Raw genomic sequence first — 27353 nt, forward strand, 5'->3', positions numbered from 1 at the left:
GGGATTTCAAATACTTATTCCTTGATTAATCCCCCACGTCCCCGTCCCCCCCCAACCCCCCCACGTTGTGCCCCGGTACTCCACATCTATTGCAGATATAAATTATTAAATTATAAACCATAGGTATACATTAACCACTTCAGCCATATTTTATACATACCATTTGAAAATATCAGATCTACAAGCTCATCGGCTATTTTCAAACATTTTAGTAAAAATTGTGACCACTGTTGCATGCGCAATAATTGGTCAGTGATCAGAGATTCAGAGACGCTCAGACAGTCTCGTCATCTGTCCTTTCCACTCCAGAGAAACATCAGAACAGATCACACACACACACACACACACACACACACACACACACACACACACACACACACACACACTATATATATATATATATATATATATATATATATATATATATATATATATATATATATATATATATATATATATTGTCAGCTAGCACAGTTGACATCAATAGATGTCTAAATAGGCTACGTTACAGACAGCGCAGTCAGCGCGGTCTTTCTTTATAGAAATGTTCAAACTTACCTGCAGGTTATATGAAAAGCATTATTCCCCGTTTGTTTTAATGGATATTTGATATGGTTGTATGAATTGGATAAAGTTAATGTTTAATATTGCAGCTCAGCTCCAAGACTGGACAGTAGCTCTGGTCCATATCCTTAAGGAGACACTTTTGCGCAGCGCACTGGCCATGTGTAATTCATTATTTTTGAGCAACTGTAAACATTAAAAATAGCTTTCATATTCTATTAATATTTTTTTACAAAAGACATTTGGCCTTGGATCGAAATGTGCTAAATTCTGGCTATTTATGGGTGTTAATTTGGCTAATTTATATTTTTTGTTATTTTCTGGGTGTTACTTCTACTGCGTAATGCATTCCAATGATCCCATATAACTATATAATATACGGTAGCTTCGAGGGGCTAGGGAGGGGGGTGGACACGCAGCCGACGCGGTCCGTGCGGTCGGTCGGGAGCATGGCTCGGGCCCGGCAGGCGACGTGCGTCGGGACCTAAGGTCACTAAGCTCGCTGAGGTTGCGACCTTAGCGACCTCGGTGGCTAAGGTAGCGGCAGCGACGGGTCAGCTCAGTCAACGACCTGTTACTCGACGGAGGTCGCTAAGGTCACGACCTCAACGGAGGTTGCAACCTAGGTCGCTAAAGTCCCGACGCACCTCGCGAGTCGTGACCCAGCATCGCTAGTCACGACTCACGACCTAAGTCTCGACCTTAGCCGCCTAGGTCGCTAAAGTCGCGACCTCAGCGACCTTAGGTCCCGACGCACGTCGCCTGCCAGCTAGGTCGCCAGCTAGACCAGTGTGCCAGGCTCCCGACCGACTATCTATCTATCTATCTATCTATCTATCTATCTATCTGCGGTAGAGTTCATCTCGGAATTTAATTATTATGTATATAATATCATCATATTCTTTATTATGGTGGAGAAATTGATGCTATTCAAGGATTATTATTATTATTATTATTATTATTATTATTATTATTATCCTTATTATTATAGACCTATCTATTGCAATAATATACTTTATTATTATTACTGGAGTATTTCCATTTTTCTATACTTTTACTTCTACTCCACTACATCTCAGAGGCAAATATTGTAGCCTACTTTTAATCCACGACAATTATTTGAAAACGTTAGTTATGATGTAGATTAGACATTATGATAACGGTAAGTTATGGCAGTGGTTCGACCTGAGACCGTTAGTCCTACCACTGTCTCTAGGCCTATACCCCATAGCTTCAGACTCACCAAACCCCACAGATAGGTGGAGATATCAAAACCATTCCCACCAGCAGCTTTTTCAGAGCGCATTTGTCACACGCAGAAAGCAGCCCAATAGACAGTGCTTGGGTGAGCTTTATTTCAACACACCCTAGGCCATAGCACCCCCAATTAATATACAGTAGGCTACATGTAGGCTACAGTATTGTGTATTGTATGTTAGCCTACAGCTTGCACTTGAAATCCACTAATGTATTCTATGCGTCATTACGCACGCTGGAAACCTCCCGATGTTAATTGTTCCATTTACATAAGGTAAGCAGTGTCATGTCTTCATCAGTCTGTCATATAATAAACCATTACTCGTGTAAATATACAAATCATTATACATATTGTAACTCATACAAGACTATCAGTTCACTGTCTCTATATGCGCTAAGGTGACAACAATGTATACCGCTGGCCTAAAGCGCCTTCAGTCCATACATTTATTATTCAGAATAATGTTAAGGGCCCCTTAGGGGCGCGTGTGTGTGTGTGTGTGTGTGTGTGTGTGTGTGTGTGTGTGTGTGTGTGTGTGTGTGTGTGTGTGTGTGTGTGTGTGTGTGTGTGTGTGTGTGTAGTCAGTGATGGAAGAAGTACTAAACATATTTACTTATATGTAAAAGTATCAATACCCTATTGTAGAAATACTCATGGGGATTAAAAATGTACTTGAGTAAAAGTACAAAAGTATTGGCATCAAAATATACTTAAAGTACCAAAAGTAAAAGTACTTGTTATGCAGAGTGTACCGTTTCACAAGTTATCATTATGTCTAAAATGTATAATAATCTTTTTAAAATAGCCAATCTACAAGCTCACAACGCCTCACATTGTGATGCATTGTGTGCTTGTAGATCTGCTATTTTCAAATAGCCAACGTTTAAATAGGGCTGAAGTGGTTGAGGATGTAATAATAATCTAAATCTACAAAGTAACTAAAGTTTTCAAATAATTGTAGTGGAGTAAAGGTACAATATTTGCCTCTGAGATTTAGTGGAGTAGAAGTAAAAGTATAGAAAAATGGAAATACTCCAGTAATAATAATAAAGTCTATTATTGCAATAGGTCTATAATAATAATAACAACAATAAGGGTAATAATAATAATAATTATGATAATAATAATGATAATAATAATAATAATAATAATCCTTGAATAGCATCGATTTCTCCAACATAATAAAGATTATGATGATATTATATATATAATAATTTAATTCCGACCTGAACTCTACCACAGATAGATAGATAGATAGATAGATAGATAGATAGATAGATAGATAGATAGATAGATAGATAGATAGATAGATAGATAGATAGATAGATAGATAGATAGATAGCTAAAGGGGTTTTAATATAATTTCCATGGGCGAAAATGACGGTTTTAATGTAATTAATATTTTCTTAAATTATTTATTCACCTTGGAGGGGGGACGCACGGCAATAACGTGGGGGTTAACTGCGTGTCTGTGTTTGTATTACAGCCGCGGACTTTTGACAGACATAACAATAATAATAATAATCCTACACTTTGCAGAGAAAAAAGTATTATATTATAAACCATACATTAACCACTTCAGCCATATTTTATACATAGGCTATTTGAAAAATAGCCGATCTACAAGCTCACAATGGGAGCTAAATGGGATAACTTCATGAGCTGCCGAGCGGTCCGTGCGTCGGTCTGGAGCCTGGCACACTGGTCTAGCTGGCGACCTAGCTGGCAGGCGACGTGCGTCGGGACCTAAGGTCGCTATAAGGTCGCTGAGGTCGCGACTTTAGCGACCTAGGCGGCTAAGGTCGAGACTTGGACGTCGCGAGTCGTGACTAGCTATGCTGGGTCACGACTGGCGAGGTGCGTCGGGACTTTAGCGACCTAGGTCACAACCTCCGTTGAGGTCGTGACCTTAGCAACCTCGGTTGCAACCTCAACGAGGTTCCACGGTGGCCAACAGGCCAACAATGGTAGCGTACAGTATAGGCTGTTGTGTATTATATAAGTAAGTACATTATTATGTCACAGCATGGACTTACGTGCGTAATTACGCGCAAGAAACCCTGGCTTGATATCCTTTGATAGACAGATTATTATGAGTGACGACGTGGGGTGTGTGTGTGTGTGGGGGGGGGGGGGGGGGGTTAATGAAGGAATAAGTATTTGAAATCCCACCTAAATTGGGGGTGGAACATGACTCGTTCATGGCCGTACTGCGTAATTGTCCGCTCTATTTTCGTTCGATAGACAGAAAATAAATTACATAAATAAATACACCAAATGAAAATATAAACTTGACAGATCATAGAAAACTTTGAATTACAAGAATCCATTGATTACTGACAGAGTTCTGCCTTAGTGAAATGTCAACTCCTCCCCATGGCTGTTTGAAAATAGCCGATCTACAAGCTCACTATTTAAAAAATATTATGAGTGACCCCTTAGAGGGGGGGGGGGGGCGCACGTGGGGGGGGGGTCGCGGGGGGGACGCACACATGGGGGGGGGGGATTGTGTTAACTACGGGAACAGAGGACTGCACAAAAGGCCACGGTGAGCTTACCATTAGAGACGTTGGTAAGGCGCAATATGCGTCGACCTGCCCAACTTGGTCATGGCTTGGCTGACTTGATCGTGAAGTGGCCGACGTGGTCGTGGCGTGCCCGACCTGGTCGTGACGTAACCGACCTGGTCGTGGCGTACCCGACCTGGCCGTGGTGCACGACGCAGCGGGGCCGCGACTAAGGAAACGACTAGCGACTAAGGAACCGACTATCACGACCTAGGCGACTTCAGACACAACCTGAGTTGAGTCGGTGTCGGATTTCGCTGTCTCTCTGTTGGGAAGGACCCCTTGAACCACTGTATGGTTACTGGTTAGGTGGGTTGTGTTCGCCCTTGTGCATTGATTAGACACAGATGACAATGGTGGAGAGCGAGGTCCATTTATTTCCTTATTGAACAGGTGATACTACACAGCATGCAGGGTTGTGTGTGGTTTCTGTAATAAGCAGAATATAAGCAAGGAGTGGTTACCCTTGTAATAGTAGTCACAATACAATACAGGACTAATTAAACAGGTAAATAATGGCCTCTCTCTGAAGAGGTGCTCTGAACTTCAGTTTAGTTTAGCTGCTCAAGTTACATTCATACAATTTATATAGAACCTGTCTCTGCCCAACTGTGGTTAGAAACAGTAATGCAGCTTATATTACAAGTACATTTAGTAGTTAACCAAACTTATCATACTGGTCACATTCTAAGAAATAAGTGCAGTGACATTACTCTTCCTTATCAACATAGGAGATGTGCAAGTGCATGCAGTAACAGTACAACAATACCAACAAACCAACGATAGCATTTCTCTGGCCGTCGGTCACTATTACAGAGTCACTATTACTCTCGGGCAGAAGGGGGGAGGGGGGGACGGGGACGGGAGGAGGAGAGCGGGAGGAGGGAGAGAGAGAGAGAGGGGCGCAGTCTTTCTAATAGTCTATGTGCTGTAGGTATGGAGATCACAGTGAAATTATTTAATCAAATAAAAAAGTTATCTTATTGTATTTATTTGAATATATTGGAATGATGATGATGTTCTATCAATCATTTAACTGGGGACCCCCTGGAACCCTGCCAAGGACCCCTAGGTCCCCAAACCCATAGATATCCACTGATCTGGCAGATTAAGAACTAGAGACACCATGATTGGTATACTGATATCTGTTTGGTGCATCTCATGTGTTTGGTTGTTGAAGAAACTCAACATTTAAAAGTACTGAAACAATGTCTTTCATTAGATTGGCTATTTTTGGAGAACACAGTAGATGTAGAGGCTATTTTTGGTGAAGACATTTGATGTAGAGGGAAAGAGCAGACTACAGTATGTACATAGCCAAAGGTCAAGTGTGCTAGGTATTGAGGGTTTAAGTGGTTAAACATGAATCCAACATGTTAATAGAAAATATAATGTGTAAACAAACAAACAAAATATAAATGTACACAACGCTGATGACAGTCTATGAAGCTATCTATGAAAAAGTTTAATCTGCAACACAATGTTATACATGTAGTGCTTCATCTCTCTGTCAGCGAAGGGGTCCATGACCCAGTGCTACAGCATGAGACAACAGGGCTTGTACTTGAAAATGTCTAGAATTTAATAGTAGTTCAAACATTAAGTTAAATCTCTCTCAAATGAGATATAGAAGCTTTTTGGTGACTCATTTTGTTTCTGTAGCCTACTGAGGTGTTGTTGAGTTGTTGAGGGTGTGAATTGTCCACTTGCCCACCCCAGTCTTTTCTTAAGCAATGGACGATTAATCACCGCGGCTCTAACAGAAATGTGCATGCCGTTTGTGATGCCCCAACAGTGGACATGTTTGGAGGAGTTGTTGGGGGAAGGTGACTTGCTGCCCGAGTGCCCGTCCATCAGAGATTATTAACTCTCTCAGTGCCAATAAAAAATTGATTGGGGGAGTGTATTTGGGGAGCGTATGAGGACACAGTGTCAGAGTTCAGTGGGTGAATGTATATCTGTGGAGCTTCAGCAGACACAGGAACAGACACCAGGATGAATAGATTCTGTGGCTGAGTGTGGCCTCTCTGCTCCTAACCATGGAGCTTCTTTGTAAGTATAGATCTAATAATCCACCACCTCCTGATACCATGTGAGACTGGCTGATCTCACAACAATGACATGTTTTAGATTGACACAAGCCCTGAGTGGTGACGTGTGAACAGGGATTTTCAGCTTGGGACAGGGGCTGCATTCTGCTCATGAGTTTTGTCTGTTTTATAATATTATAATATAATATATTATAACTATAATGTAATATAATATTACAGGTTATGTGTAACATAGTGAACTGTTAAGGTCTCTTATTGTTACTTTGCACGCACATGGGGCTGCATTCTGCTCATGGGTTCTGTCTGTTTTAGATAATATTAGTTTACAGGTTTACAGGATACTGTAACAGGTTACAGTATGCGTCACATAGTGAACTATTAAGGTCTCCTTCTAGAGGGACTTTTTTTCCTGTTTTTTGCCAAGTCGTGTAAGAAGAAAATCAGAAAATCTTGTTCAGACCCTGGATTAATCATTAATGTCAAAGTTCACACATGAATGATGAGTTGAGCTTTGTACTGTGTCCTGATGCACCCCCTCTGTGTCTGTCTGTCTGTCTGTCTGTCTGTCTGTCTGTCTGTCTGTCTGTCTGTCTGTCTGTCTGTCTGTCTGTCTGTCTCTATAGACATAGTCGGTCACTTGCACAACAAGAATTGTTTGTTCTTTGTGACTTCAAATGTCAATTTGCATGTGTATGAATATTTTATGCAAGGGAAAAAAATCTATTGATTTTACAAGTGCTCAAATCAAATCTACAAAATCTTACATTTTGTAACCTACTCTATGTACCTTCATATTCTGCAGATGTCCTTGCCTTCTTTACATAAGCTTATAAGAGTGAGGATAGAGGAGCTAGGACAGAGCACAATAACCTTGTAGGAGTGAGAGTATCCGAGCTGAATAGAGACCTGAGACGGTGCCTATTGGTCTGATCCAGTGTGCAGTTCAGCAGAAAATGTTTGAATCCACATGTATGTTGGACAGTGGTGGAAAAAGTACTCACATTTTTTACTTAAGTAAAAGTATCAATACTGGAATGTAGAAATACTCTGTTACAAGTACAAGTCCAGAATTAAAATGTTACTTGAGTACAAGTACAAAAAAAGTATTGGTATCAAAATGTTAGCAGTGCTGAATCCGGTGTATTACACGTACTGTTCATTCATATGCGTTGTCCCCTCTAAATAAACAAGTAAAGCAAATACAGAGGTCATAGTCTCCTTCAAAACCGCTCTAAAAGAGCACCTACAGGTGTCTGCAATGTGTAACTGGCCCCTGTAAAAAGTTTAAACTTATCACTGGAAATAAGGAATTAAAAAATAAAATGTAAAGGATAGACGGACAGTTGACAGCTTCCTTTCTCAGATTTTGGGAGTTGTAGTTCCAGACTCTATATAGCATTCAGGAGGTGTAGTTCCAGACTCTATCTAGAATAGTTACTACAGGCTTATTACAGTGGTTATAGGTTATAATGTGACCCAAATAATCAAATCACATTCATTACTGCATACCTTTTTATTAGCATGTGTGTTTTGATAGAGCTCATAACAGTACTTATTCTAACCCTGTGTCAAGTAAACAGCGGCAAACAGGAGAAACAAAGGACTTGAACTCATTTATTTTCATCATTTTCCCTCTTCAGCTCTCCAGGGTCAACCAACACACAACACAACAGGTAAACATAGATGAACAATCAACTAAATCTTATAGATTGTAGCTTAAAAGGTTTTGTTCAAATCAAAGTAATATTACTCTTATTCTATTGTCTCTGTCCTACAGAGTCTGATGATTTCAAGTTGGTGGGAAGAACCAGTCACTGTAATGGTTTTCTGGAGATGAACCACCAGGGAGAGTGGAGGCCAGTGGATGGCTTTTCTGTATACAACCTGATGTCATCATTTGTAGTGTGTAGACAGCTGGACTGTGGCTCCGCCCTTTCAACAAGAAAGAGTCATTTGATAAATGTGTGGAGTACGTTTCCTGTATGGCATATTGATTCTTCCTGTGTTGGATCTGAATCTTCACTGAGGGAGTGTGGAACAACACGGTCTCGTGATGCCGCCTACAAAATGATGGTGACCTGTTCAGGTAACATACAATAACTTCAGTAATGACAGTAATCTATCTATCTATCTACTTATCCCTGCTTATGGTCAGACTGAATTAAATGCATGCATTTCCAAATGTATTGTAGACTGTCTGTTATGTTTGCTATTTATGTTCGATAATATCACAGTTTCACTTTTGTTGTCTAGATCTACAATCTCACAAGGTGCAGTGATTTGACATGTTGTGAGCTTGTACAGTTGGTATTTTAGCGATTTAGCGAAAATGTCCCCACCTCCATTTATGTTTTCAGTCTCTCTCTCTCTCTCTCTCTCTCTCTCTCTCTCTCTCTCTCTCTCTCTCTCTCTCTCTCTCTCTCTCCAGAGTCTGTGAGGTTGGTGAATGGCACTGGTTTGTGTTCAGGCAGAGTGGAGGTGAAGTCTAATCAGTCGTGGGTCTCAGTGTGTGAAGGTGACTTTGACCCGCAGGCAGAGATGGGAAAAGTACTGACATTCTGTACTCGAGTAGAAGTACAATTACTTGTGTCAAAAAATACTTTGGTAAAAGTAGAAGTACTCATTCAAATAATTACTCGAGTAAAAGTAAAAAAGTACTGGCTCTGAAATGTACTTTATGAGTAAAAGTAAAAGTATTTTTACCGAATATTTCTGTGCAAAGCCAATTGTACCCCAAGGCTATTAAACTTAAAAGATCCCCACCAAACACACGTCTTAAAACTGGCCCAGGATTGGTTTCCAAAATGTGATGTGACGAATCATACAAGTAGTCGACCCAACTCTTGAAATCAATAAGTGGTTCTCAACCTTTTTACACTGAGTACCACCTGAGAAAATATTTGCTTCTCCAAGTAGGCTACCACCATTATGACTGATGTTAAAATACAGTAGCGTAGTCCTACCCCATCCTATTCAGCTAAATTGTCGAATGTTTATGCATGTTCTAATCATATAGACTTTACTTTAGACCAGGGGTCTTCAACAGGGGGTCCGGGACCCCTAGGGTCTAGGGTCTACAAGCTCACAACGCATCGCGCTGCAAGGCGTACTTGAACTTGTAGATCGGCTATTGAAGGTTTTAAGTGGTTAAATGTCTGAAATTAATAAAAAAAACATTAATTTACACAACACTGATGACAGCCTAAGCTATCTATGACATCTATGAAAATGTTTAATCTGGAACACAATTTTATACAATATGTAGTGGGGGTCCCCGCTTCATCTCTCTCAGCTAAGGGGTCCCTGCTTCATCTCTCTCTCAGCTAGGGGGGTCCCTGCTTCATCTCTCTCAGCTAAGGGGTCCCTGCTTCATCTCTCTCTCAGCTAGGGGGGTCCCTGCTTCATCTCTCTCTCAGCTAAGGGGTCCCTGCTTCATCTCTCTCTCTCAGCTAGGGGGGTCCCTCCTTCATCTCTCTCTCAGCTAAGGGGTCCTTGGCCTGAAAAACGAAAAAAAAAGACCCCTGCTTTAGACCATTTCCCCCCATTTTTTTTTTAACAGTTTGAACAAAATAGCCAATTTTACATTGAGGTGACCAGATGTAGTAGTGTGCCCACCTATCCTGTTAACATACTACAGACAGACACACACAGCAAGAGATGGCATTAACAAGTTGTTAATGCCATCTCTTGCTGTGTGTGTCTGTCTACTAGACAAGTCTACTGGCTACTTCAAAGTAAACGCACGCGCACACGCACGCAGGCATGCACATACACACACACACACACACACACACACACACACACACACACACACACACACACACACACACACACACACACACAGCTAACAAACTATGGCTTTGACAAACCAGAAATGACTGAAAAGTTGTGCACCTGAAGACCATGTAGAAAAAAAATTTAAACCAAAGCTACAGTTGTGCGGACTTTTGTCTTTACACACACAGAGTAGAACTACTTTTAATAGCCAGCATCATGATATAATTAATAACCACTCACCTAATGCTTCGGAGGTTCAAAAATAACGCACTTCCAACGTGTTTAAGTCACAGTAGCATGGTTTCATATCGTTAATATGACGTTTGGCCCAAATCTGCGTTTATAATCCACGTGAGTTATTGTTTACATTTCCCCCGAGTCTTACAGATCAGCGTCATGGTGGCAGCAACACAACACACTTCCTCTAAAGACGATTTCAAAATAAGAGTGTCTGGTAATATGATTAGTCAACACTAGTTTTATTTTTTAGTCTAGTTACAGGAAGTAGACATTTGCAGTACGCTATGTAACACACCGGTGTGTGTGACTCTCTGCCCGCAGGATGCACAGGTGGTCTGTGGGGAGCTTGGCTGTGGGGCTCCTGCAGTCCTTCAGGGGGCGCTCTATGGGGAGGTGAACGCTCCAATGTGGACCAAAGAGTTCCAGTGTAAAGGCAACGAGTCTGTTCTCCTGGACTGTGGAACCTCAGACTCAACTAGAGACACCTGCTCACCTGACAAGACTGTTCGACTCACCTGCTCAGGTAAAAGACAAACTACACTATAGATCATGGGTCTTCAACATTTTTCAGGCCAAAGACCCTTTAGCTGAGACTGAGACTGAGACTGTTCATATTCGTTGGATTCAAACTAAACCTCTTTGCTGAAAATAGCCGATCCACAAGCTCAGTGAGCTTGTAGATCTGCTATTTTTGGCTAAAGTTCGCCTCAGAATAGGGATGCTGGGGTACAAGTGGTTATTGGAAAAAGGAAAATCCTATGGAAAATCCTAAGGGAAATCCTGTCACCCAAAGATTTGGTGGCCCCCCTGTATTAACTCTGAGGACCCCCTAGGGGTACCGGACCCACTGTTGAAGACCCCTGCTTCAGATTATTATTTTACAATCAAAGTCATATGACCTTTTACTGTTTATTCTCTGGTCTTCTGTACAGAGCCTGGTGATATCAGGTTGGTGGGAGGAACCAGTCGCTGCACTGGTTTCCTGGAGATGAAACACGACAGAGAGTGGCGCCTACTGGATCCTGATAGCATGAGCCTAAAGTCAGCAGCTGTAGTGTGTAGACAGCTGGGCTGTGGCTCTGCCGTTTTTAGAAAGTCTATTAGTCAGGAACCGGAACGTCAACCTGTATGGTTGCAGAGATCTTCCTGTGTTGGATATGAATCTTCACTGAGGGAGTGTGGAAAATTGGCATATGGTACTTCTTGGCACAGACAGAAGGTGATGTGTTCAGGTAACAAACAATAACTTCAATAATTACAGTAATCTACATAGTTTCTTATTTCATCTATCATTCTATCTATCTATCCATCTGGCTGTGTGTATTTGTCTTTCCACATGCACACGTGCGTGTTCATGATGATGATTCATATTGAAGGGCCTCCAAACAACATAGAGCCATACACCATTTCACTACAACCCATAGGGAGCACCACACATGATACAAATGCCAGTGTCTGTTGCACCAAATTAAGTACAAATTAGTCATGTGACAATAACCGTCAAACAGGGTTTTGATGTCCAATACGGTTTGCCTGTAATGGGCTTCAACGTTTTGTGGCCGGGACTGACAAAGCCCTGGGTAGGCCACCCAGTCTGGCAAAGACCCTTTTCTAGTTTACTGTATGTTTGATCTCTCTAACGTTGTGTACTATATTTGCATATCTGCATATCTGTTTCAGCCAATCACCTCTCTTGTAACAGGTCTGCTGTTTATTCCAAACATCACCCTCATCCCCTACCAAAACAGGGTTTCCGAGGGCCAGCAGCAGGGGCTGCAGGTGTTGGAGGGTACCAACTTCACCATTAGCTGCTCCGTCCAGCCACAGTACAGAGGAGGCTCCTTCAACCTCACCTTCACAGGATCCAACGCAACACCCACCCAGACCCAGCCAGCTGTCAATCACTCTGCCCACTTCCTGTTTCCTGAAGCAGACCACAACCACCAAGGACACTATACATGTGTTTATTACAACAACGTTTTGATGCATTAAAAAAAGCATAGATTCTCCTCCAGGAGCAAGATCCTCTCTCTTTCACTGTCACCGGTGACATGAATTAACCCATTAAGACCGGGAACGCATCTGTGTCATTTGCCGATTTTTTTGGCTATTCAAAAAATAACAATACAAGCTCATAGCGTGGCACCGAGTGCGGCGCTACGAGCTTGTAGATCTGTTTTTTTTTTTTTTATTGGTACAAATCTTTGAATATATATATATTTTTAAATAAGGCGAACATTTCCATCTATTTCCATCCATCAGCGTTCCATCCCTGGAACAAAATATTTTGGAGGCCAAATACATACAATTTTGGGGGTCCTTGACATGAAAAAAGTTTGAGGACCACTGATATCATAGCAACATAAGTAAAAAATTATATCTTTTGAAAATTAAAAATGAGCTTGTATATCTGCTATTTTTGAACAGCAAAATAAATCTAAAATGACACAAAATGCTTTCCCGGATTGAATGGATTAAACCTTTCAAGTCACAATATGAAATACAGGCAAAACATGGATGAGTGTTATGCTTTTAGTCTCAGTGTCTGACTGTACCACGTGCCGTTTACATTCTTGACTAATAAAGTATTCAATCAATCAATCAATCGAGAGCAGAGCTTTTACTGAGAGTCCTTTTATGATTTATTTGTGATACTATGTTGAATGCACTTGTTGTAAGTCGCTTTGGATAAAAGCGTCTGCGAAATGATTGTAATGTAATGTAATACTCTTATCCCAACATATCTCACAGCCTCTAATTTGACCTTTAACATAATCAGAGTTGAATGACTTTTACTGTAATACTGTCATTAGTTGCCATGGACGGAAACAATTCAAATACAGGAAACTGAGTGTTTCCAACAAGCATCTGATGAAAGCTATACCGACTGATACATTAATCCATTCTACTCTGTATTCTATTGCATTCAATGGTGTTGTGTTCTGTTGACAACACATGCCCTGCCATTGACAGAGATCTTTTTTTATTTTTTCACACAGAACCAGGAGATAACGTGATCCAAAGATTTACTGCTCCAATCGCTTCCTGGTGAAAGTATTTGGGAAATATTGTGCATCTCGGCTCCTGTGTTTTACTATATATTTTTGGCGAGACAGGCTATTTTCAACTGGGTATAACAAGCGAACGGGAGGTCGCAATGACAATTTGTTTTCTTCACGGAAGCACAGTGAAACCCTGAGTGATTAGCAACCATCAGGGGATCGATCATACTGGAGATGCATATTCTGTGGTTCTTGAAAGATTAGTCAGAATGCTTAAAAATGCTGGCAGAAGCTACAGCCTGTTTTAGAAAACCCCTGGTAGTGGTAGAAAGTAACTAAGTACATTTACTCAAGTACTGTAGTTAGGTACAATTTTGAGGTATTTTTATTTACTGGAGTATTTCCAATTTTAAATACTTTTACTTTACTTTTAGTTTGTATCTCATCCCATTGAGGGCGGCAGTGGCAGTGGCTTAGGGGTAGAGTGGCCGGTAGAGCGGCCAAATGTAAGCCGTGAGGTTTCCAGTTCGATCCCGGGCTCCCCCAGAAGAGTTAGTGTGGAAGTGTCCTTGAGCAAGACACTGAACCCCTAATTGCTCCCGATGAGCAGGTTGGTGCCTTGCATGGTTTCCTCTGCTATCGGTGTATGAATGTGTGTGTGTGTGTGAATGGGTGAATGTAATGCACAATCTATGTAAAGCACTTTGAATAAAAGCGCTATATAAATGCACCATTTATCTCAGAGGCAAATATTTTACTTTTTCGTCCACTACAGTTATTTGAAAACGTTTTAAAGCGAACACTTGTAAAATATTTTGTTCCAAATGTTCACTTATATATATATATCCAAAGATTTGCACACATGTATTTTTAAATAGCAGATCCACAAGCTCATAGCGCTATAGCGCGGCACTGATGAGCTTGTATATCTGCAGTTTTTTGAATAGCCAAAGATATCTTAAAATGACACATATGTGTTCCCGGTCTTAATGGATAAAAAATCTAAAGGAAACAATTTAAAGTGAAGAACAGAGAAAGCCAGAGACGTCCAACGGCATAAACATTGAGGTTTTATTTTTTTTGTGACAGACAACATAGATTCCCTTTTTCTCAGCAGGACTCCAGTCTCCTACCATGTTGACCGTTATCATTTCAAAACAAGAGCATGCAACATATGAAACAATGGTTCTCAAAGTGAGGTCCAGGGACCAGTGTTGATTTTGACAGCACATTTTGATTTAGTTTTAGTCATAGCCTTTTGACTAAAATTCCATTTAGTTTTAGTCATATTTTAGTCATCTGAAATGTTTTAGTTTTTGTCTATAGTCGACTTGAATATTATAAGATTATAGTCAACTAAATCTACAGTTGATTTAGTTGACGAAAATGTATTTTGGCGGTGCCTTGATGGCGTCGTAATGGCTGATTTTACACTTGGTTGCATGCTGAAAATAGCCGATCTACAAGCTAACAACGTGTCGCGCTGCGACGCGTTGTTAGCTTGTAGATCTGCTATTTTCAGAGCGCAACACCCGAGCGCAACCAAACATAAAATGACTTGTCTTAGTTCTACTGGATCTCTTCGTCCCTCCCTAACATTTTAGTCAAGTTTGTATTAGTTGACGAAATTGTCAATATATTTAGTCTTAGTTTTAGTCATCATAGCTTAGTTTTTATTTTGTATATGAGAACTATATGTTCTCACAGGCAGCGCAAATCCCATTTCTAGACTGGTCAAAATTAAATCAGATTTTTTTTATTTTTTTTATTTTTTTTACCACATTCCTCTGTTTGACGTGATTCAAATCTAATTTCTAAAGATGTATCTCATTCTGGACACTGACGCCTGATTTCTACTTCACATTCTCTGATTCACTTTGACAGAGTGCTTGAAGATCACATCTGAGGAACTGAAACAGGATTTGGCTGCAGTGTGAACAAAAGCCAGAGAGAGCACTGTGCCACAGCACAAAACCCACAATACACTCAGTCACTGAACAATTCATGCAATTTATTTACGAGCTACTGTTTGTTGTGCGTGCGTGCCCCATTGCTCCGATTCGGGCCTCACAACAAATCTTAGCTTGTTTATTATTGACGCTAATACCATGCAGATGTAGGCTACAGTATGTTCAAATATGCTATGTATATTATATAGACATACTGTTTGCTTGACCACAAAGCTAAATGTTGTTCAGATTGTTTTTAGGCCGGTGCTAGGTTTGATTATTATTATTCCCATTTAATTTGTAGCACTTAACGGTTTTCTTGGCACTCTATTTATGTTCATGCCATTTACTTTGACCTCAAACTTTGTAAAGTCGCTCTGGGTAAGAGTGTCTGCTAAATGCCTGAATTCTGAATTGTAACCGACGGAATGTTGAGGAACGTCGATTTTTTGGAATCCGTTTCCACGGCAGAGAACGTTTTGGCAGCTAAGTTACAACAACCAACACTAACACGAATGGTTCTGCTCTGTGATATTGTTCATGAGGCTCACTGTACCACACAACATTTAAACATAGATTCTCTACATCTAGACACTGAGCAGATGTTCTTAACAACACTGACACCTATACAGGCTAGCTTCACCTCCACAGAAACAGGAAGGAAATTAGGCAGAACGGCTAATTAATGGTTGTTGTTTTTATTTAATGTAAAATAATAATACTAATTTCATATTTTATAAGAAAGTGAGAGTAACTTTGTTTTTTAGTTTGTTTGCAGGAAAAGTGCCAAATATTAAAACTAATTTAAATCAAAGTCAAACGTGACATTTGAAGCTTGCAAAGCTAAAAGCTTTGAACAAACACTTATTTAAACACTTAAACCCTATTTTCTTAGTTGACTGGGGTCCCCCAGGCCAGTGCTCTATAAAAGGACCCCTACTTTTTCCACTCTACATCAAATATCTTCGCCCAAAAATAGGTGAAACACACGCTATTTTCACTGAATTTTCACAAAAGAACTACAGGGTGGTTAACCATTTAAGCCCCATACATTGTTGAGTGGAGTCCCTCAGGGCTCAATGCTAGTGTATGTTCTGTTTTCACTCTATATTAACACATTGCGTGCCAATCGCGTAGATCTACGCAAACCTAAATAATTGCGCAGCGTGCCAGTCACGTAGATCTATGCGAAGTGGTCTTTTTTTCTTCATTTTTTTCGCAGGTTCACATTTCATTGTAGGCCTCGTTCGCCACGACACATTTCATTGTAGCACCACCGGAAACGGAAATATCCGTATCCGGAGATTTTCGTTCCCATCCGCCACTCTAAAGCGGAAACTAAATATCCAATTTCTCGGTTGTTGTTTTTCTCCTCGCTGATCGCTGTTTAACATAAACCGCTGTAGCTTCAAAATGGCCGATCGCCGATCAAAACGGTCTTCTCTGGGCGTCTCACACAGCTACCCTGTGTGTCTACAAACAGTTGAACGCGCGATCTTAAGGTATTTAGCGAGGTCTGTGGCGACGTGAAAAACAAAATAAATAATAATAAATCGCTGGCACTGGTGAGTACATTATGATATTAAACTCTGGCGTGGAATGTGTTAAATATATTTGCTGAAAATAGCCGATCTACAAAAATCTGCCATTTTCTGTTAAAGTTTTCCCCCCAGAATATGGGTGCTGGCGTTCAAGTCATTAAAGTCATACCGTGTAACATTTGGATCTACAAGTACTTGATTTTTTTCCTAATGGCTTGAAATTATGTGCTGCTCTGTATCTACTCTCTATCTATCTAATTTCTATGTCTCTAAGCATGCAACAATATAGCCTACTGTACCATTGAACATGTATGACACAGCACAAGGCTGACCTCATGAAAGCAAAGAGCACTAGTTATACTGTGGCTGCGTACGGAATTCCATACTAACGTACTATTTAAAAAGCATTAGTATGCAAGACTGTTCAGTATTGTCCAAAAGCTTAGTAGCTACTCAATAGTATGTGAGATGCACACTAAATTCCGGAAATATCACAATGTGAAACCGTGCCATTTATATGAATGTCCCACAATGCAATGCGGTAGCTGCGACAACCTTCCGTCATAAGGTAAAGTATGCTTCTATTAAACATGCGTAGAACGCAGTTATTTGTTGAAACTGATGTCAAATAAACAACGCTAATACACAGTGATGAAACGGGAACATACTCGTACATGTAGCACCTCTACTTTGTCACAAGATGGGGCACTTTCCTAACATTCTGTGTGGTTAGTATGTCCCTAACAAAGTATACCGTTCTGTATGAACTCAAAAAGCATGTTGAAAAATAACATGCCTATTAGCATGTTGCACATAGCATGTGATTCTGGACGCAACCAACGGTATCTAGTAGGATTGGGATCCTTTAGGATTTTAGCGATCCCGGTTCCTTGACGATTCCCTCTGAATATATATTTAATTTTGGCCTTCATTATAATTTTTGATAAACACAAATTCATTCATAAAAACGGTATGTTGTATATTGTAGTGGTTCTCCAAAGTGAGGTACAGAGATCCTCTGGGTTTCTTGATGGGGTTCCAAATGGACCTTTACAAGGTCTGTAACTCTGAGTGTACGCAATGGAACCAAATGGACCCGTAAGGGTCCATTTGGTTCCATTTGTACACTGTCAGAGTTATGGTGGTCCTTGAAATTGAAAAAAAAAAGTTTGAGAACCACTGACAGTGTCATAAAACGGTTCCATTATGTGATGGAACCCATCAATCTGGTTCCTCAATGTCGGATCCGTTTCCTCCGGTTCTGGATCCCAACCCTATAGTATCTAGTGCTGTTTACTTTTTACAGGCCAGCGATATTAACACAGAAACACAGAACCCCAGTGCTCTCTCTCTCTCTCTCTCTCTCTCCTTCTCTCTTTCTCTCTCTCTCAGCATCCTCCTCCTCCTCCTCAAAGGATGCTCTCCCTCTCCTCGCCGAAGGTGACGGTGTCGGAGGAGACGGCGCAGATTTCCGGGGGGTCCCCGGGTTTGAGCCCCCTCTTTAGGTGCACCACGCGCACGTTCTCGTTGTGGGGGCCGGCCTTGGTCACGACGCCGCCGGTGGGGGTGGAACCTGGAGCAGGAAGGAAGGGAGGAAGGGTGGATGGAAGGATGGATGGATGGAGGGAGGGAGGAAGGAAGGAAAGAAGGAAGGAAGGAAGGAAGGAAGGAAGGAAGGAAGGAAGGAAGGAAGGAAGGAAGGAAGGAAGGAAGGAAGGAAGGAAGGAATTCAATAAGGAAATAAGGAAGGAAGGAACCTTTTAACATTTTAGTTAACTGAAATAAAAACTAAAAACAATGCTTTACAAAAAAGATTACGTAAAAAAAAATCCATATAAAAAGAAATGAAAAATGCAAAAGTAATATATCGTCGGTGTCCAGGATCAACCAGCTAACACATTTTTTTTCTTTTTTTCATAAATAAACGCTATTTTACGTCTGTGTAAATAAATGTTTTTGAACCAAATGAAAAGTATTAAAAAGCGCCTCTGACAAAACCAAAACCAAAATCAAAACCATGCAACTCCCCCCCTCTCCTCTCCTGCTGCCGCTCTACAGCTCAGAGCACAGCGCACTGCGCAGTGAGTGAGTGCACACAGAGGAGCAGTAGCACATAAACAAACAGTAACGACGCCGTTTGTTTCCCCCGTAGTCTGTTAAAACTATACAGTGTACCAGTTTATAAAATTTTGCACTGACGCTAATGTTATGAAAACAAGTAATTCTATTTCTAAAATCTATGAAGTGTTTAATGAGGAGAGCATTGTGACAAGAAAGGAGTTCATAGCATTTCTGTCGCGTTAGTTCTACTGAAACTCCAACTCTGTGATATATAATAAGTGTCATGAAGCATCAGGGCATTAATTCAAACGCTGTGATGCGTTGTGAGCTTGGAGATCCATTTGGAATTTAGACCCATTTGAAACCTCTCCCTCCGTGCGATTGGAGCTATTGTCAGCTGTTCGGACTCCTAACTCCACTTCAGCTGGTTTGGACAAAACTCCTAATTCCATTTGAGCTAGATTTTGGTAAAGCGGTGATAATATAATGACACATGCAAGTATCTGACAATATATAAAGTCACTATACCAACTTTAATGAGGTAGTATTGCTTTGTGTTGAAAATATACGGTTTTCTTTATTTCCTGAAAAGTTTATATTTTGTTTTTTCGAAAAATGAGCGTTTTGGAGTTAGCAAGTTGCTGCTGGACAGCAGAGATATACTGTAAATGAATAACCTTGGCCAGGAGACATGATGACATCACTGGTAGGGGTGGAGGAGACAGAGGAGGTGGCGTCCCCTGCTGGCTGACGGGGGCGGTTGTTGCTGTTGCTGTTGTTGTTGAGGGTGGTGGTGCTGGGGGTGCGGTTCAGGTTGTAGCTCCTGGAGGAAGGCCAGCTCTCCTCTGGGCTGCTGGCCAGCAGGCTGCACTGGTCCTGAATTGGTTAAAGGGACAACCAGGGGTTAATATCTACTGGCTAGCAGTTTTAATTTTGACAGAAATTTTTGTTTTAGTTTTAGTCATAGTCTTTTGAATATAATTTCATGTATTCATATTTACTCATATTTTAGTCATCTGAAATGGTTTTGTTTTAGTCTAGTTTTAGTTCGATTTTATTTAGTTTTCGTCAGTGAAAAAAGGTAGTCGACGAAATTAACAATGCTGGCCAGCAGGCTGCACTGGTCCTGAAAAGGTTAATATATAGTCAACTAAAACTATGAAATAACAAAAACTAGAGTTGACAAAACATTTTAGTGAACTGAAATCGAAGGAATGTATAAGGCATAACGTCTTGTAGACAGACAGTAGAGCGGTATTTCCGGTCACCTCAGAGCAGATGGACATGCGCGTGATGGCCGGGTCCTGGAGCGCGCCGCTAAGGCTGCTGGGAAGGACAGGCAACCCCCCTCCTCCTCCCCCGCTCTTCCTGGATGTGCTGTCCTCATCCAGCTGGGATGGGTGACGGGAAAAATAACCACGAGATGACGACAATGAGAGGAAAACAACCCACGAGATGACGACAATGAGAGGAAAACAACCCACGAGATGACGACAATGAGAGGAAAACAACCCACGAGATGACGACAATGAGAGGAAAACAACCCACGAGATGACGACAATGAGAGGAAAAACAACCACGAGATGACGACAATGAGAGGAAAACAACCACGAGATGACGACAATGAGAGGAAAACAACCACGAGATGACGACAATGAGAGGAAAACAACCCACGAGATGACGACAATGAGAGGAAAACAATCACGAAATGACGACAATGAGAGGAAAACAACCACGAGATGACGACAATGAGAGGAAAACAACCCACGAGATGACGACAATGAGAGGAGAACAACCACGAGATGACGACAATGAGAGGAAAACAACCACGAGATGACGACAATGAGAGGAGAACAACCACGAGATGACGACGTGAGAGGACATGAAATGAGGAGGAACAAGATGGGAGGAGACATCACATGATGATGAGATGCCACGACATGAAGAGAAAAGGAGGCAAAGCGAGATGAGATGAGACAGGATGACACACACAAGCAGAGATGAAACGAGATGAGACGATTAGAACATCGGTTGAGATGAGATGAAATTGAAACGAGCAGAAAGAAGATGAAGAAGTCGACGTGAGCAGAGATGAAGCCATTATGAAACAGCATGGAGATGTTTGTATCACGTTGGCATGAAAGTGAGGCAAAATGACATGACATGATGAAGATTTGATCCCACGAAAGGATGGGAGAAATTAGACGATGCAAGATGAAACAGCAAGAGATTAGATGACATGACATGACATGAGAAAAGAGGATTAATCACATATTTCCATCCCACATATTTCTTCTCAGAAGAGGTTGGTGTGTAGGGCTGGGCAATATATCAATATTATATCTATCGTGATATGACACCAGATACCATCTGGGATTCTGGATATCATTATGACGTGACATACTGATATTTTTGTCCATTCCTGGTTTTAATCGCTTGTGCCTTATTTTATGTCACAAATATTCCAAAATATTCCATTAAAGTGGGACTCGAACCTCTGGCTGTAGATGACATTAAAGTGGGACTCGAACCCCTGGCTGTAGATGACATTAAAGTGGGACTCGTACCTCGATCAGGTTGGCTCTGTCGAGCTGTGAGAGGTCAGCCTCCTCGTCCTGCAGGGAGTGGTTGGGGGAGCTCTCGTTGGAGCGGACCCCGGAGTCAGACGAGTCCTTCTTGTCCAACATGGACGTGTCCGACAGGTAGTCCTTCCCCTTCAGGGCCAGGGAGCCTCCTCCTCCTCCTCCTCCTCCTGCTTGTTTGGGATCCACGGCTTTCTTTCCGTCTTTCAGCAGCAGAGGAGCGTTGTCCGACTCCTCCGACTCCTCGTCATCGCTGGTCAGTTTCTGGAGGGAGAGGAGAGGAGAGGAGAGGAGAGGAGAGGAGAGGAGAGGGAAGAGAAGAGAAGAGAAGAGAAGAGAAGAGAAGAGAAGAGAAGAGAAGAGAAGAGAAGAGAAGAGAAGAGAGACACCTTTTCAACCTTTTCATCATTGGCTGTCCTTTAAGCCAATGGGGAGTCCTCCCATGCTATGCTCGCAAGTTGTCGCAACATAACTATCAATTCCAATGGATTTTGGAATTATGCAGTACTGTATGTGGAGTGTGCTTGTGTTCCAGCCATCACTTTTCATCTCTCTCTCTCACACACACACACACACACACACACGCACGCACGCACGCACGCACGCACGCACGCACGCACGCACGCACGCACGCACGCACGCACGCACGCACGCACGCACGCACACACACACACACACACACACACACACACACACACACACACACACACACACACACACACACACACACACAAAGAAAAGCTCGCAGCAAGCTGGTATAATATGACTGTGTCATTTCTTGTTTCTTTTTTTTGTATACCTGGTATCTGGGTCCCCCTCCTCCGGGGGTCTTGACCCCCTGGAACAGCCTCTCTGCGGAGGTCTTGCGGTTCAGCAGGGACTTGGAGGAGCCGTGGTCGGCCGTCTTCTCGTCCTCCTCGGTGATGGGGTCCAGAGCTTCTGCTCCATTGGTGCCGAAATCAGTGCTGTCTGCTACGGGCTTAACTCCTCCACCACCTGTGTTAAAAAAAAAATGAAGAAAATTGTATTAAAAAAAAATCTCGATTTTCCCCCATTAACTCATTCACTGCCAGAGTAAATAAATAGATACAAAACAAAACCACCCAAGTGGAAAAAGCATCACTCCAAAATAAATACTGCAAGACAGTGGAGTAGTATTTATTTTGGAGTGCCGCTTTTTCCACTTGGTGGTTTTGTTTTGAGTTATATACATAGCTGAGCACCCACTGCCTCAACTAAGAAGGCATCCAGAGGAAGCGCACCGGTTTTTCTTTGTTATAAATAAATAAATGATCAGCGATTTCTCGATTTCCTTACCTTTTCAACTAGTCACAGAATATTTATCTCCAGTACGATACGATGCCCCGATCGCAGCTAAACAGGGAGGGTTTCACTGTGCTTCCACGAAAAAAAAACACCACCCCCCGTTCGCTTGTTATAGGCCATTGAATATAGTATGACTCGTCAAAAATGCAGAGGAAAACCAGGGAGGCGAAATACAGGCTTCTTTCTAAATCGATTAACAAGGAAATGAATGGAGGAGGAAATCTTGGATCACGTGTGTCTGAGGATTAAATGGTCACTCATGTGTCAGAGAACAGAGCCATCTAGTGGAAAAAACACTGAAAACACCAAAAAACTAAAACCCATCAATGGTAGTCTGGGCCTTTGGGAAAAAACACGTCAAACACGTCAATTCCAGTGAATGAGTAAAAAAAATAACCTGATCTACAAGATAATTATATTTATTATGTTGTATGCTGACAATGAAGGATAAATCTTCAACGGATGGTTTGGAATTCAGTTTTTGAGCACACGTCGAAACATCCTTTTAGCCGTTGGCAACCAGTAGTGCCTAAAAGTATAGGACTTTTGACACTACAATCATACTACAGCGTCACACAAAAGCGTTTTGTGTGACACAAAAGCGTTTTGTGTGACACAAAAGTGCTTGCAGATCTACAAGCTTGAAACACATTCGGAGCTTGTAGATCTGCTACTTTTGCCATTCTTGAATTTGAATCCTGAAAAGTAACAGTTTTGGACATAATGACGTTTCCACCCGACAGAGACGATTCACAAGCGACTTTACAGGAAAACAAGCCCAAAGTTGCTTATAATAAGCAGACATGGCAACGCTGGCGACACGAATGTATAATCTCCTACCTCCACCACCTCCTCCTCCTCCTGCTCTCTTGCTCCTCCTCCCGTCCTGCTCTCCCTCCTTGTTGTTCCTGTCCTCCGTCCCTCCTCCTCCCCCTCCTCCATTGGAGGAGGTCATGAACTGTCCCGGCTGGGGCTGGACGGGCATCTTGTCGGGCGGGGCGGCCCCGCCGGCCTCCGCCAGCTCCAGTGTGGTCATCTGGGCGATGTACTCCTGGTAGGCGTTGCGGTACTCGGCCTGCTGCTTGTTGGTCAGCTGGACGATGTCGTTGGACGACTCCTGGGAGTTCAGGCTGGTCATGCTGGCCGTGCGGGCGGGACCCACCTGACCGAGACAGACACACGTGCAGTGGTGTAAAGTAACTAAGTACTTACTTAAGTGCTGTACTTAAAGTAATACTAGGTAACTTTTTCAAAAAAACGAAATTGTATAAATGATATATCTAAATTGTATATCTTTTGTGAGTGGCAAATGTTTCACAACGCCCATTCCATGAATTTCACCCCCGAAAGCCTTTTCAAAACATATTTTCTATTGAAAGTGAAAATGACGTCATCCGGCCGGCCGGAAAACGTCATCCGGCCGGAAAACGGAAACGGAAATGCGACGCATTGTGAGCTTGTAGATCTGCTATTTTCAAAGGATTTCATACATTTTATACATTTGAAAATGTGTGAAATGGGACATTCTGCATAATGAGTACTTTCTACTTTTGGTATTTTAAGTAAATTTTGATACTAATACTTTTGTACTTTTACTCAAGTAAATTTTGAATTCCGAACTTTTACTTGTAAGGGCACGCTCCCACCAAAACATGGTCGGCTAGCGTTAAACGCAGGTTGTGCGCGGCCACAGTTTTTTGCAGCCAGCGGATTCTAAAAAACGGGAGTGATGCGCCTGTCACTCACTTTCAGGACCCTCCCCGTAGCCCGCACCGCCTGCTGCCTTGAGCACCATGGTGCTTCCTGAGTCTTGGGACGGTCTGCCTTCCACTCACCCGATTGGACAGAGGGGGAAAATCAGCTCCTGCCTCCAGCAGTTTTCTGCTTCAAATGGACAAGTCGTGTAGAGCAGATAAACGCAAGGTCTGCACGACAGGCGGAAAGATCTGCTCTTGCGTGAGCTGATTTTCTCCCTCTGTCCAATCGGGTGAGTCGAAGGCGGACCGTCCCAAGACTCAGGAAGCACCATGGTGCTCAAGGCAGCAGGCGGTGCGGGCTATGGGGAGGGTCCTGAAAGTGAGTGACAGGCGCGTCACTCCCGTTTTTTAGAATCCGCTGGCTGCAAAAAACTGTGGCCGCGCACAACCTGCGTTTAACAGCGGCCAGCCAACTCTTGGTGGGAGCGCGCCCTTAGGGCAGCGGATTCAAAAAAACGGGAGTGTCGCGCCTGTCACTCACTTTCAGGAGCCTCCCCGTAGCCTGCAGTGCCTGCTGCCTTGAGCACCATGTTGCTTCCTGAGTCTTGAGACGGTCCGCCTTCGACTCACCCGATTGGACAGAGGGAGAAAATCAGCGCCTGCCTCCAGCAGTTTTATGCTTAGTCGCGGAGAGCAGATAAACGCAAGGTCTGCGCGACTAGCGGAAAAATCTGCTCTTGCGTGAATCAACGCATTTGCATTGACAATGCATTGGCAGATTCTGCAAACAGCGGCCAGCCAACTCTTGGTGGGAGCGTGCCCTAACAGAGTATTTCTACATTGCAGTATTGATACTTTTACTTAAGTAAAAAATTTGAGCACTTTTTCCATCACACGTGTATGTTGGCTATTCAAAAATAGCAGATATACAAGCTACCCAAGCTCTCTGCGAGCTTGTAAATCTGCTATTTTAGATTTCTTGTGAAAAATATTGAAAATGTTTGGGAAATTTTTAATAATTTAGAATTTTCTTAACATAAACCTTCTCTTCTGGGGGTCCCTGTCACAAAACCTTTTTCCGCGGCCAAATACATATCAATTTGGGGGTCCTTGACATGAAAAAGTCGACTGACCCCACTTTCAGAACCCCCCTGTCTTAGAGCATTGGAGTGGCCTGATTATCAGCCTGAAGCTGTGTGGAGCTTCAGTCTGAAATTGGCTGCAGTGTTGGCGACTAACCCTAACCCTAACAAGGGGGAGGGGATTCGAATGTCCCTAAACCAATCACAAGAGATCCACGGATCCGCCTACATCTGACGTCATCGCACAGCTTGTTTTAGCAGATATTCGCTGATTGGCTTGTCGTTAGAGCCACCCCCACCTCCGACTCTCATTGGACGGTACTTTTTGTATCGAAGATATCCTAGGCTCACATTTCAACATTTCTCTGAGTGGGTGGGGTCTATGGTTTGGAACCAGGCTAGCATTGGAGCAGAGTATACTCACGGTCCACTGCATGTTCCCGTGGCGTGGGGCTTCGTCCAGCCCCACGTTGCTGAGCTCCTCGAAGCTCAGGTTGAAGCTGTACATGGGCGACGTGCCGTCCGGATTGGCCGCTCCCGCCAGGGGCGGGGCCGAAGCACGCCTCCCCGGCCCCTCCCCTCCTCCTCCGTGAGCGGCCACGCTGCTGCCGTGCTCGCTGGGAGCCTCCTCGTGCAGAACCTGGCTCTCCATCATACGCATGTCCAGCACCTATACACAACACAATGAAATATCTTTTAAAGCGAACATTTTTAACTCAAATCTTTGCTTCTGGGGGTCCCCTGGAGCAACATATTTTGAGATGGGGGCTCGCAGCCAAATACATACAATTTTGGTGGTCCTTGACATGAAAAAGTTTGAGTCTATCGATTAGTCACCCCATGGAGACTTGAATTCATGGATAGGTTTTTTTAATTTAATGACCAGCAGACTGGTAGGCAGCGGTTCAGGTAGGAGATACAAAGGAGACTCTTCGTGTCTCCTACCGGAACCACTGCTAGTCATACAATTATTGGCTTAGGAATGCGACAAAAACCTAAAAACATTCATGAATTCAAGTCTCCATGGAGACTAATCGATAGAAAAAAAAAATTATTTGGGTGAACTATCCCTTTAATGGGTTAAAAACCACGGCACAAACACATAGAGGGAGGATAAGCTCACCGTGGCTCTGAACAGCTGCCAGTCCCCGAAGTTCATGTTCATCTCCTTCTTCAGTTCATCGATGTTACACTGAGTCAGAACCCTGCCGTTTACGTTAGCCTGAAACAGACAACAATAACGTTCTCACTCTGATTCTGATTAAAGCACTTTAAATCGTTTCATGGTAAATGTTGCACTATGAACATATTCTCCAAAACCTAACCCTAACCCTAACCTCACAAAAACTGCGGAGAGAGAAAGAAAAAAATTCGAGAGAGAAAAAAAGAAGTCACTCCCACGGTGGGTTTCGACTATGGGAGATTGCGGTTATTAGTTAAGCGCTGCTACCAGCTAGCCAGTCCTCCGATTTGATAGTATTTGAAGCTCCAATACGTGCGTTTTCGTTTTTTTTGTCACTACTGTAGTCCTATAGGTGGCATTAGGTGGTGAAAATTACAGAGCGGCAATAACTGACGCCTAAGTGTGAGAATGTGTTTCCCTATAGGGACAGAATCGTGAATCATCATCATCGGTCAGCATGAAACCTTTAAATT

General features: G+C 42.4%; 1 protein-coding gene across 2 annotated transcripts in view; it reads right to left on the reverse strand.

The window, feature by feature from the left end:
* Window positions 1–18084: 18084 nt before the first annotated feature.
* The window catches only part of LOC308103685 (kinase D-interacting substrate of 220 kDa B-like), a 63349-nt gene continuing 54080 nt past the window's right edge, over window positions 18085–27353 (reverse strand). For both annotated transcript variants that reach the window (XM_080453807.1, XM_080453806.1), the window contains 8 exons: window positions 26821–26919; window positions 26122–26367; window positions 23759–24080; window positions 22392–22588; window positions 21578–21856; window positions 20279–20401; window positions 19688–19886; window positions 18085–18522 (listed from right to left, as the gene is read on the reverse strand). In XM_080453807.1, the coding sequence (XP_080309933.1) occupies window positions 18359–18522; window positions 19688–19886; window positions 20279–20401; window positions 21578–21856; window positions 22392–22588; window positions 23759–24080; window positions 26122–26367; window positions 26821–26919 (1629 nt within the window). In that variant the 3' untranslated portion in view covers window positions 18085–18358. The remainder of the gene's footprint in view (window positions 18523–19687; window positions 19887–20278; window positions 20402–21577; window positions 21857–22391; window positions 22589–23758; window positions 24081–26121; window positions 26368–26820; window positions 26920–27353) is intronic.

The sequence above is a fragment of the Gymnoscopelus braueri genome (assembly GCF_963280865.1).
Source record: "Gymnoscopelus braueri genome assembly, chromosome: 16".
Taxonomy (NCBI): domain Eukaryota; kingdom Metazoa; phylum Chordata; class Actinopteri; order Myctophiformes; family Myctophidae; genus Gymnoscopelus; species Gymnoscopelus braueri.